This window comes from Engraulis encrasicolus, chromosome 8, assembly GCF_034702125.1.
Source record: "Engraulis encrasicolus isolate BLACKSEA-1 chromosome 8, IST_EnEncr_1.0, whole genome shotgun sequence".
Lineage (NCBI taxonomy): Eukaryota > Metazoa > Chordata > Actinopteri > Clupeiformes > Engraulidae > Engraulis > Engraulis encrasicolus.
Genome location: NC_085864.1, coordinates 29074927 through 29087303, shown reverse-complemented (window position 1 = coordinate 29087303; position 12377 = coordinate 29074927). Strand labels below are relative to the sequence as shown.

At 40.0% G+C, this 12377-nt stretch overlaps 1 protein-coding gene across 1 annotated transcript in view; it reads right to left on the bottom strand.

Annotated features, from left to right (window-relative positions):
- LOC134454410 (uncharacterized) overlaps window positions 1-12377 on the bottom strand; it is a 37335-nt gene that overhangs the window by 19534 nt on the left and 5424 nt on the right. The window contains exons 2-8 of the mRNA XM_063205392.1: window positions 9715-9854; window positions 6613-6742; window positions 5865-6017; window positions 5130-5264; window positions 2190-2341; window positions 465-568; window positions 92-290 (exon numbers count right to left, since the gene is read on the bottom strand). Of these exons, the coding sequence (XP_063061462.1) occupies window positions 92-290; window positions 465-568; window positions 2190-2341; window positions 5130-5264; window positions 5865-6017; window positions 6613-6742; window positions 9715-9828 (987 nt within the window). The 5' untranslated portion in view covers window positions 9829-9854. The remainder of the gene's footprint in view (window positions 1-91; window positions 291-464; window positions 569-2189; window positions 2342-5129; window positions 5265-5864; window positions 6018-6612; window positions 6743-9714; window positions 9855-12377) is intronic.

Genomic DNA, 12377 nt, shown 5'->3' with positions numbered 1-12377 from the left:
AGATTAAAAATATTAAATTGATATTTAAGGCTATCCCTATTACTTTTGATAATGGAAAAGCAACAGAAAGCAGGGAGAACTCCAGACTCACCATGGATTTTAAAGTCGCATAAAAGACACTCATGCCCTTCTGGGTTTGTGTCACTGAGGGTGTGACATCATTTGTGAAGAATTCATTGAAGCTTGGATCCTCCTCATCAAAAGATGACAAGTAGAATTCCAACTCTGATTCTTCTGTAATGTCGAGATCCTTCAGTGTTCGGGAAATATCACAATCCCAATCCCAATATCTGTTGAAACATGGAATTGGTATAACTATTCAGTATATGGAGTCAATGTGTGAATGACATTGAGTTCATACGACTATGCATAAAATACCATCACCTTGTTTGCTGCTTTACCTGCTTATAACCAAAAATATGAATCCAATTTATACAGTTAGTTTACGACTCAGAATACACTACCTTAATTGTAGCACATGGGATGGTATTCCACTCTCTGCTGCAAGTCTTGTTTTCACGTCTAAGACAGTATCAGACTCCAAGTCCACACTGATGTCAAACGTGCCCTACAATTGGTTAAAAAGAATTCAATTATTATGTCATTATTTTTGTGCAAGTAAAACCATATAAAAAGCATTCACAGGAACACATTTTATTTACTATAATAATGATGCACAGTGAAATGTATTGCATACAATTTTTGCATCCTTCTACATTTTGCATCCTTTTGCATTCCTTTTGCATCCATGATCAAGCTCAAATTCAGGAAACTCTGGTCTGGTAAGATGCTCAGATCTGTTAAAGGGGTATGTCACTATTTTGGGGCTTAATACAGTTAAAATCGTTGGCCAGGGTTTATATTAAATTGTCTCAAAGCAAGACAACGGCTTACATGAAAAATAAGACAAGTTTAGAGGGAGGATGTCGCTAAGCTAGTGAAAGTCAATGCATCCGTGTAGCATGTAGCATGCTACACGGATGCATTGACTTTCACTAGCTTAGCGACATGCTCCCTCTTTTAACTTGTCTTAAAGTGGTAGTTCGCTATTTTAGACATTAAGCCCTGTTTGTGTGACTTCTGGGGTGAAGTAGAGATGTTCTCATCACAATTTTGACATTTGGTGCTGAACGGAGCATTTGGGTATTCAAGACTGCAGCCCCCCCACCTTTACATTGACTCCAATGAAGCACTCAAGCAATCGATCATAAAATGGCATTAAACTTTCGTTTGCAGAGACATGAAACTCACCGAGTGGTCAGAGGTGGGCAGCGATACGTTGGCTCGAAAATCACTGCGAAATACGCTTCCAGAGAAGATATATTCATTATTGTCCGTCTTCATTGACTGTATTGGTTTGACTAGTATTACTCCGCGCGACCTGAAATGGGGGTGCGTTTGTTTACGTTACTATCTATGGTTTGTATGCAAGCTGTAGTTTTTGTAGCCAGTCCCGCTCAAAGATAGCCGTTCTACCTCGCTCCTTGATGTCTACATAAACAACACACTATTGCTACCTACTGGCTGGATGTCTACTGCTATTCAACGGCGTCTGGGGAAAAATAGGTCCGCCAAATGCTAAACAACAGTTAGAAGGCATATTTCGCTGCAATTTTCGGGTCAATTTATCGCTGTCTACCACTGACCACACGGTGAGTTCTATGTCTTCTCAAACAAAAGTTTAATGCCATTTTATAATCGATTGCTTGAGTGCTCTATTGGAGTCAATGTAAAGGTGGGGGGGCTGCAGTCTTGGATATCCAAATGCTCCGTTCAGCACCATATGTCAAAATTGTGATGAGAACATCTCTACTTCACCCCAGAAGTCACACAAACAGGGCTTAATGTCTAAAATAGCGAACTACCACTTTAAAGCAAGACAACGCTTAACATGAAAAATAAGACACTCTACCACCTTTATAAACCCCAGCCAACGATTTTAACTGTATTAAGCCCCAAAATAGTGGCATATCCCTTTAATCAACAGAAAAATCCGCTCTCAAAAACTGCGTCTCATTATTTATTTATATTACCACCATGTCCAAAAAGCAAACGCGTTTCGGCTATCAAGCGTTCATCAGTGCGTGATACGATCTGTTCTGTTATCACCAATTGTGGCTACTTCCCAAATGTATAATATGTGCATCGTCAGCTAAATCTTCACCACAAGACCTTTTTTCTGACTGTACCTTCAGCATTATGTGGCAACAGACAACATCGTTGTATGTGTCCTCCAGAGCTGGTAGGTTTGGCATTTGGGGAGACTCTCTGAGGTTGTTCTTTGGTGTGAAAATAGCATAGAGTTCACTGCCATTTTCAATATGCCTGTCTTCAAGCGACCCTGGGAGGAGAAGGAAAGCTTTGAAATTTCCTTTAGATAGAATAAAAACTGTACACACCAATCAAAGTTGAAATAGATTTTCATTCAAACATGTTTTTAAAAAAAATTATATATATCTTTTCATAACAAACCTGGTCTGTAGCCACAGTATTAGCAATGGAGCAAATGGTTAGCTACATAGTTATACAAATATAACATATTTAAATAATATAAATATAAAGTAGCAGTATAATTTCACCTTAACATTGAACTCCCTCCATTACCATATTTTGTAAATTGTAGGCTAATTTAATATTACAAGCCCAAATCTGAAAAAATGGTTTTAGTTTTGATGTTTTGAAAGAGTTTTTAAATAAATTTCACAATTTACCAAATGTCCAAGACCAGGACTAGTAAAGTCAAACAAGTTTGAGTGCAAAGAAATTCAAGTCCAGGACAAAACAGTTGAAAAAGATTATAGAACAAGTCAAGACTAAGTCACATGTCGTTCAGTGCAAATCAATAAAAATGATGAACGACAATAATGTGACTGAAGGTAATCTACCGTACAAGCCATGCATGTGAAGATAAACAAGTTTTTGGATCCCAAGCTCCACATTAGAATATATGATGAGCAGTGTTCTAAACACAATGTAGAGAGACTTGGGCGAGTCCAAAAGCCATATTTAATAAGTATCCAGTATTCAAGTCTAAGACAAGTCCGAGTTTAACAACTACTACTACTAAGTCCAAGTCCATAGAAGTCAGAGTCCGGGCTCGAGTAGCCCTGCCATATATAGTATTTATGTGACTGCACATCTGTATTACTGGAGCTAAGTTATATCAAAAATAGGGGTTGACTGATACAGGTTTTTTTAATGGCCGATGCACCCCCCCCCCCCCCATTTTTTATTTTTTAAATGACAAATATTTCAGGTCTCAAGTTTAAAATAAACATTTATTTAACATTATCAATTTAGACTGTGGGCTAGATTTCGTAGCTCCTTTACAAAACTAGTTTCGTTCTCACTCTCGAGTGGCAACTTGATTTTTCTAATATAACCTCCTGACAATATGTAAAGCAATATTCTGGCTGTTGCCAAACTGAAAAGTTGCACGTTGATATTCAAAAATAATGAAGATAAAAAGACAGGGGATGATGTCACATAATGCACAGTCAATGGGAAGTATCCACCCATCAAAGTTGAGAAGAGAATATTTATCCGCATATCGTACTTCTTTCATAGGCAGATAATTCACCTAATCATTGAAACAACGTAGGCACTTCATTCCTGACCATTTTGCTGTTACTGGAAAAATAACACAGCTTGCATTTCTTTACTGACACATACGTAGTTTTTGGCAAATTGACCTACCCCCGTCACCTATTGCTTTGAGGGAACAGACCTGTCCTCTTTTTGACATTTATCTGTCGTTGCCTAATGATGGTCAGACAACCGAACACTAACAGCGAAAAAGAGCACTTCTGAAAGTTTGAGAAAAAAATATTTTTTTGCATGTAAACAACAAGTGAGCCCACTTACCCCCCAACTTTTAGCTTTTTGCCATGAAATCTGACGGTTCCGGGTAGCATGCACGCGCTAGCTGTATTCTGCCTCGTTGACTTTGCATTGACGTGACGTCACTCGGTCGGCTAGTTTTTGTTGTCATTTTTATAAATCAATGTGCAAGTTTTGAGGATGGCAACAGCCAAAATATCGATTAATGGGTTGTCAGAGGGTTATATAAGCAAAAATAAAGTTGCCACTCGTTAACACCAATGAACTGACAAGATATGAGACTGGGCCCACCACCTAATTTGAGGTAGAACATTTAAACACCCACTCTAACAATCAAGTAATACAAAAATAAAGTGTCTTGGTGTGCTTTTAAAAAACCTGAATAACATAAAACAACAAATATTGCGTACCGGACAAAATCACACGTGTATCAGCCGATACACTTAAAAAAATGCAAATATCGGCCGGGTCGATATATCGGTCTATCCTTAATCAAAAACGTTTCATTTGAACTGAAACCTCGTAAACTGAAGCGCCCTTCCTCTCAACATTTCGTTACAACCGATGACTACTTATCGGCTATATGCCTCAAACATGGCAGAGTAAACACTTTATTTTTATTGGCTACGTTTGTGGTGATAAACTTAAATGGTAGAGTTGGCCAGTCTGACTAAAGCCGGGCATACACTGTGCGATATTTTCACTCGTGGGTCTTAAGCTTCTGCTCACAATGCACGATGGAATTTCACTGTTTAAAAGTTCACAACTCATGACTCACGTCCTCACACTACACGAGCCGACAGTCGGATGCAAGCGAAATGCTTCCACCGTACGACGCGACAGGCATGTTTCCCCGGTCTGCAGAGGAGGGAACATGCGCACCTGAGGTGGAGATGAGGTCGCGCTCAACAGCGAATCGCACGGCCCTATTCATTTTTGCATGTGAAGTGTCAAATCGGGTCGTAGCACTGGTTTAACTGTGCGATTTACGCACGAGCCACGACCAGAATTTCAAACCGTTTTGATTTTCTTGCGACCCTGCGATTGTACGATCGTGAGCCGAAATCGCTTGTCGTTACCCCATGTACACTGCACGATGCGAGACTCACGATTGACCTGCGATTGAGTAAGAAATCGGCCCGACTCTCAAAAAGTCGTGCGAGTGCCAAATCGGGGCAGAATCGGGGCAAAAGTCGCACAGTGTAAGCCCAGCTTAAGGTGGATTTCAGAAAAGTGTATGCGACTGGACTGTAAAAAAATAATAAATGTCTACAGTTTTGATAACTCACAGGTATTGAAATAGGGATCCTCACTCAGTGGCATGCCATCAGCAGTGAACAGGCATACAGACATATTTCTGCCCAAATTTTCCTCATGCCGGATTCTGAGCATAACATCCTCAACGGTGTTCTTTGGATCCATGCCTGGAAAAAAGTAAAGATAGTGTCACGGAGGTCAACTAGCAGAGTGTGGCGTGGAACGTTACGTTAGTGAATGTTCATTCCAGTGGAGGTATCGACTGCACAGGAACACCTCAGTTACAATAGCCTCTGTGACATTTGTGCCTTTTTTAATGTACACAAACATCATGTAGATAAGTTAGCTAAGGAGTAGGAAAAAATAATCTTCACTGACAAGTCCTAACCAAAGTATGTGCAGAGCACTGCAAAGACTTCCTTTAAATTAAACATGCTGTCTAACCAGTGTGAAGGCAGTTTGTCTTTCAGTAGCTAATTAGGATGTGCTAGGCTTTCCTACAAAGTAACTTTCTGCCCAATCTGTTGATGAATTATGGAGTGCATTTCCTCTATCATCTTTTTACCATATACTCTTCAAAATGGCACAATTATCACAGATGGTCTGCATGCTTAATAAGAAGACTTCAAAACAACGCACGCCCTGTATGTTTATTTACCAAATATAATAAATTAGCAATGGCGTACTTCAATGGCTAGACCAAAATGCAGGCTTGGCAAGAATACACTTTAAAGCAACGACAGAACTTACTCTTAGACGGAACTTACCAAGTAACTCTTTTGCTTCTGGACATTTTGGGAATGAATACTTGAGAGAAAATGGCGTCAATGATCTTGCTATGGCAGGGGCACCAACTATTCCAAGTCTCTGTATCTCAGTCTTCAGGCTTTCAAAGCGCTTCCTCTCCACCTGACTTAAACCTGGTGAAAGAACAGAGTAAACTGTGAAACAAGCTTCATGCACCATTGCCAGGCTTTTATACTGAACAGATAACATATTTGTTTGGTTATTTTCTGTCTTCATGTTCTCTATAGCTTGTATTTTCACAGCTAACTAGACTTGTCACCATAAACACACTTAACCAGTTAACATTCACCTGCCGCGGGCGGGATAAAGCCCGGCCGGCAGTTACAAATCATTGAGCCTTCTCCACCACCATATCCACACCACCATGACTGCTCGAGAGACACTTGCTATGGGTAATCAGGGCACATTAGACACCCCACTCTGCCAGGCCCCACTACCACTGCACAGGGCTGAGCTGATAACACCCAGCCTGCCCAGATACTACATTCCATGGGCACTAAGCATCAGTAGACACCCCGACAGTACCAGGCCCATGCAGCTGGGGTTTGCAGCTGCATGTGTAACGCTGCTGTCAGCTGAGGGCGAGTGATTACACCCGCCCGCGGGTTCCAATCAACAAATCAATGAACCCCGTGGGCAGGTTCCAATTAACAATCAATGAACCCCCAGGCGGGTAAAAAGTCTCAGAGTCTATTCCCAAATCTGTACCTATATCTATCAAATTCTCCTCCGTGATTTTGATGATGAAGTCCCTTTCATCACTGACACCAAGGTTTTTGATTGGTCTGTAGAACTGCTCCAGTCCATGTTTCTCCAACAGATTGAACACCTTCTCCATCTGACGAAAAAAAAAAAAACCACACACACACACACACATAAAGGTAGAATAAGAAAAGGCTGTACAATATGGGTTAAGTGTTGATGTAAGACTCAGTTAGTCTGTTCCATTGTCTGACAGTACATAGATAGTCATTGTGCAGAGGTGGTTGACAAGTGCATTCAGCGTTGAGGTGCGACATCTTTGCTAGTTAAAGGGGTATGCCACTATTTTGGGGCTTATTACAGTTAAAATCGTTGGCTGGGGTTTATAAAGGTGGTAAAGTGTCTTATTTTTCATGTTAAGCGTTGTCTTGCTTTAAGACAAGTTAAAAGAGGGAATATGTCGCTAAGCTAGTGAAAGTCAATGTATCCGTGTAGCATTGTAGCATGCTACATGGATACATTGACTTTCACTATCTTAGCGACATATTCCCTCTTTTAACTTGTCTTAAAGCAAGACAATGCTTAACATGAAAAATAAGACACTTTACCACCTTTATAAACCCTGCCCAACGATTTTAACTGTAATAAGCCCCAAAATAGTGGCATACCCCTTTAAGTCGTGGTCCTCCCCAACGCCACAGGAAAGCAGGTTTGCAGTTTTCCTGTGGTGCCTACGCATTTCTGTTGCCACAGCGAACTTCTGTTTCTAAATGCAAAAAATGCTCTGCTGTGCCATGCCTAAACCTAACCGGTCAGTACAGCAATGTTTCTGCGGTTTTACTTTTGCCAAGAACAGCGAAACAAGTAAGGGAAAGGGAAAATTTGTGGCAAATTTTAGCCCAGACCAAAACCATCCCTAAACCTAAACTGTCACAGGGGGTTATGGATTTGGTATTAACTTGCAAAGGCGTTGTGAACAAATGTGATATCGACAGTTCAAATCATTGTGTTATCGGTAACACTTTATTTTAGGGACACATCTATTAGCACTAATACATACAATATTAATGCCTGTGTAAGTAACTTGTAAGGCATGTACTAAGCAAAATAAGACAGTTGTTAAGCATGTATTCACAAATGTCTTGTTCATGCCCAATTAGGGATTTATTACTAATATAACCTTAGTAAGGACCAGTAAGCCTATATTTCTATTTATTAGTAAGTAGTAAGTGGCAGAATACAATGTGTATAAGCTCCCGACACACTGTGTGAACAAACCCTGAACAGTGTGAAAACAGATGCAGAATAAGGGTCCCTATTCTAAAGTGATGCATTGGTCAGCCCAGATGGCTCAGGGCCTCTGCACTACCAAAGTCTTAGGGCCCCCACACCACCCAGGCCTGCACTACCTAGCCCCCCGATCTACAAAGTGTAAGGGTATATCAAATAATTAACTCTTACCCTCCCGAGTTATCTAGTTTTCTCTTGTTCATATCAATGACAGCGCATTCAGGCCGACTGAGAACCGTGCTGAAGCCCGTTCCAGCACCTAATCGCGAACCGACCGTCGTGTTCACGCCACAGATATTTGCGTTCACGAACCAGAAAATTGGTTCGCAATGCGAACCGCAAAATACTTGGTTTTTCTCCGTGACGACAGCGTGGACGTCAGCAGGTTCATCCGGGTAACACAGTCACGTGCGGAAAAAGTTCAGTGCCCGGTATGAACACCGGCGGTTCGCAGACAAACACTTTAGTGCCGAACGTAACTGGTGCGAGCACCGACACCGGCTCACCGTTCTGGTCGGCCTGAAAGCCATATAAGAGGGAGGTAACAAGAGCCTATATATGGCAAGGATTGAACGTACACTTGTCAATGGCGGTGGGTTGGTGAGATGTAATTTTTTTTCATATACCACTGAGTTTTAATTGTAAAAAAAACCCAAAATAAATGCAGAACATTAGAATAATAGTTTTGAAGCAAAACTAAACTACTCTTTTGTGATAATTAAGTGAATGTTTGAGAACATTAGCTTCAAGAAGTGCAGTGCATGATGGGTACGCAATCTAGGCCAACAGACAACCTACCCAGCTCTGAGCCTACGTCCTTAGCTCCTCCCCTCACTTGTGAAATTTAGTTGCTATCCAAACAATTTGCCATGTACGTAACAACAGAAATATTATCATTGCTGCATTGGCCATGCATTGCATTTCTGACTAAGGGCGTACCCATCATGCACTGCACTTCTTGTAGCTAAGTTTCTCAAACATTAACTTATTTATCAGAAAGGAATAGCTTAGTTTCGCTTCCAAACTGCATTTATTGCAGGGTTTTTACAATTAAAACTAATTGGTGTATGATAAAATGACATCTCACCACCCACCGTCATTGATAACTTTACGTCCAATCCTTGCTATATAATGCTTCCAATTACTCATTAATGTTCTTGTTCTTACACTTTAATGAAATGTTCTTACACTTTGCTTCCTGGGGGGGGGGATGTTGTAGAGTGGGGGCCCTAGGTAGTGGGGGCCCTAAGCCATCTGGGCTGAGCAATGCATCACTTTAGAATAGGGACCCTTATTCCACATCTGTTTTCACACTGTTCAGGGTTTGTTCACACAGTGTACCAGGAGCTTATTCTGGCCCTTACTGCTTACACATAAATAGAAATCTAGGTCTACTAGGTCCTTACTAAGGTTATATTGGTAATAAATCCCTTATTGTGCATGAACAAGACATTTGTGAATACATGCTTAACAACTGTCTTATTTTGCTTAGTACATGCCTTACAAGTTACTTACACATGCATTAATATTTTATGTATTAGTGCTAATAGATGTGTCCCTAAAATAAAGTGTTACCGTGTTATCTTACTTACTTTTATGATGGGAAAATGGGCATCTCGCCCCCGGGTAGGTGTGATTTGGTTTGCACATGCTAATTAACTCCAGAAGATCAGTGCTGTGGTTACAACAACTACAACACTATTTTTTATAAACAAACGTTATACGCTATACGCTATACACTTTCCACTCACTATTAGTGCCATCAAAGATCAATCTAATACATTTGCACTATAATACCTTGAGATGTTATAATCATACCTTTCTTTTGGTAGGTTGGGGCTCCCCACTGCCGTCAGGACATTCGTCAATCATGTGTTTAGGTGACTGTCTCGTCTGAGCTAAAAGCTGTACATTACGGGGCGTTGCATCCATGATCCAGGATTTTTATATCCTCAAACCTTGTGGCATGTAAGATAAAATATACAATAGGCCTATATATAAAATAATAATATACATCAATGAAATATCGGTATATTTAATGAACTTCATTTCGTTTTAAACTGCCCTAGATAGTATATCATTTTCTTCTCAGTTTTTTCAGTACTTAGATTTATTGGATCAGATTTTTTTGCATAGCTTAGCATAATCAATGGAAGTGAATGGAGGCATTAGCATCATGATCACAGGACAGCATTAAATAGCTGTTTTGCACTCTGGTGAATTTTATATTAATTTTGAAGTACTTCATAAGTACATTTGATGATGTATTGTTTGCCCCCATAGACTTGCATTGCTACACCTAATTTGGCTAGTATACTGTTAACCTAGGCAATGGAAACACATAGACGAAAATTATATGCACATTCATGAATAAAGCTGGGAAATCACTGCAAATATATGAAAATCAAAAAAAGAGTGGACTGTTCCTTTAATACGACCACCATTGAAATTCTGTACTGAGCATTTCCTTATTTGTGGACAAACAAGTAATCAGCCAAAAATTAAATAATTATTAATTACACTTTGTATTTTGTGTTACAATAACACGGGAAGAGTAAATAGCAATGTATGAAATGTTATGTAAGATATGTTGTTGAAATTCTGTATTGAATTAGTTATCCTTTCTGTGTATGTCTGAGCTGACACCACCAAAATTCGCCTAAATGTTACACATTTCTGCTTGAAAAACAGCTAGTTATGTAATTGTCTAAAATGTTTGTGGTACTTTGATACAAGGAAACTTTGTCAACTTTGATGTGGTAGGCCTACCACCCAGAATTCTCTATGGTAAATCATAGTGCAGTTATGAAGCGGTCAAAAGCTTGTGGGCTATGGCTGCAGCGAAACCAACATTAAAGGGTTAATATCTGAAATTGGCATATCACCCACTCTCATCTTGATGGGTAAAGGTCGGGCAACAACAAACAGCAAAACCAAACAACCCACTATGAGGTATAAAGCCAGGTTTGGCAAAATGTTGGCCTTTTGTGTCTCGGAAAACCAGGCTTTCTGGGTAAATGCCCCGCCCCCACACATGCAGCATGACCCCACCCCACTGATGTCCAGACCTCACCTCCCATTCTTGTACACATCCTACAATGTAAACAAACACAAAAATGCGTATGGTATAGGGTATTTGGTCAGGATAACATGAATGGGAGCAGAAAACTGTTGTAATCTATGGCTGCAGCACATCCGGCATAAAAGGTTCAATATCTGGAAATGCTCAAGGGATGTCACCGGGCAACCTCTGGAATCTTAATAGGTACACCTTGGATAACAACAAACTGCAAGAAAAAAACTTTGTCAGACGAAGCTGGGTTGGGCTGATATTTGGCTTTTGCCTGCCGGACTATGCCTCCTCCACTTGCGCTTGTCTCCTCGTCCCGCCTCCTGGCCCCTCCTCCGTGGAGAAAACAATAAAGTTTCCCAGCTGTCAGCCTTATCACAACAACTTTTGAGGGACTGTTTTTCATTCACCATCCCAATTGCAAATGAGAAAAAGACTCTACAATTGAGCTTTTGCAAGATATTGAATATAATGCTGTTGTCAGTGAGGTCATCATGACATATTACTTCCTGCTACGAGGAGAGAAGCAAGTGGAGGAGACAAGGTCGCATATTGCAACGCACTCAAGATCTGACTGCAGTCGCATTCATCCAGTGATAGTTAGATACCATGTGACATGTCACCTCGTCAATGCAACATCACTGAAATGTTTAAGTTTGACAGGAAATCTAACAGTCATGCAGCATTTTCATCCACAGTGCATTGCTGTCTAAATGAGCATGCATGTGTTGACTACTACTCCAATGCACTTATTGTTTTTTAAAGTATCTTTTCTGGGTGTCAGTTTGGAAGAGGGGCTTGGTACCGCCTCCCTGCACGCAGCTGAGGCTACTCAAATATCCATGAAAACAGGAAAACTGAGGATAAATGTAACTTGTTGTAACAAAGTCTTCTTCTAGAAATGTAAGGAGTAGAAAGTACAAGTAATTGTCAAAAATGTAACTAAGTAAAAGTAAAAGTCTGCATTTTTATTTTTACTCAAGTAAGTACAAATTCCAGAAAAAACGACTTAAGTAGGGGAGACCGGGGTAAGATGAGCCACTTTTTACATTTTTCGTCACAGCTAAGCGATGAAGGCGTATTTGGTTAAAATGTTCACATCATACCAAATTTCAAAGTGTCCTGTTACTATTAGTGCAAAAACTAATTGATAAACTGTCATGGTTAAAATAATATTGCCTTTTAAAAATATTTTTTCAGTGTTTACCACTGCTTGGGGTAAATTGAGCCCAGGCAAAAATCTCAGCTAAACAACTTTTATTTATTATAACAAATGTAACTAATGAATCTATGAAATAAAACTAAAGCAACAGAACTAAGCCAAAAAATACATATTGTGGGCCCTCACAGCTTTGTTTGAATATAATGGCGAACAATGAAGAGTGCAATGTAGAAAAAAAAGTTAATATTA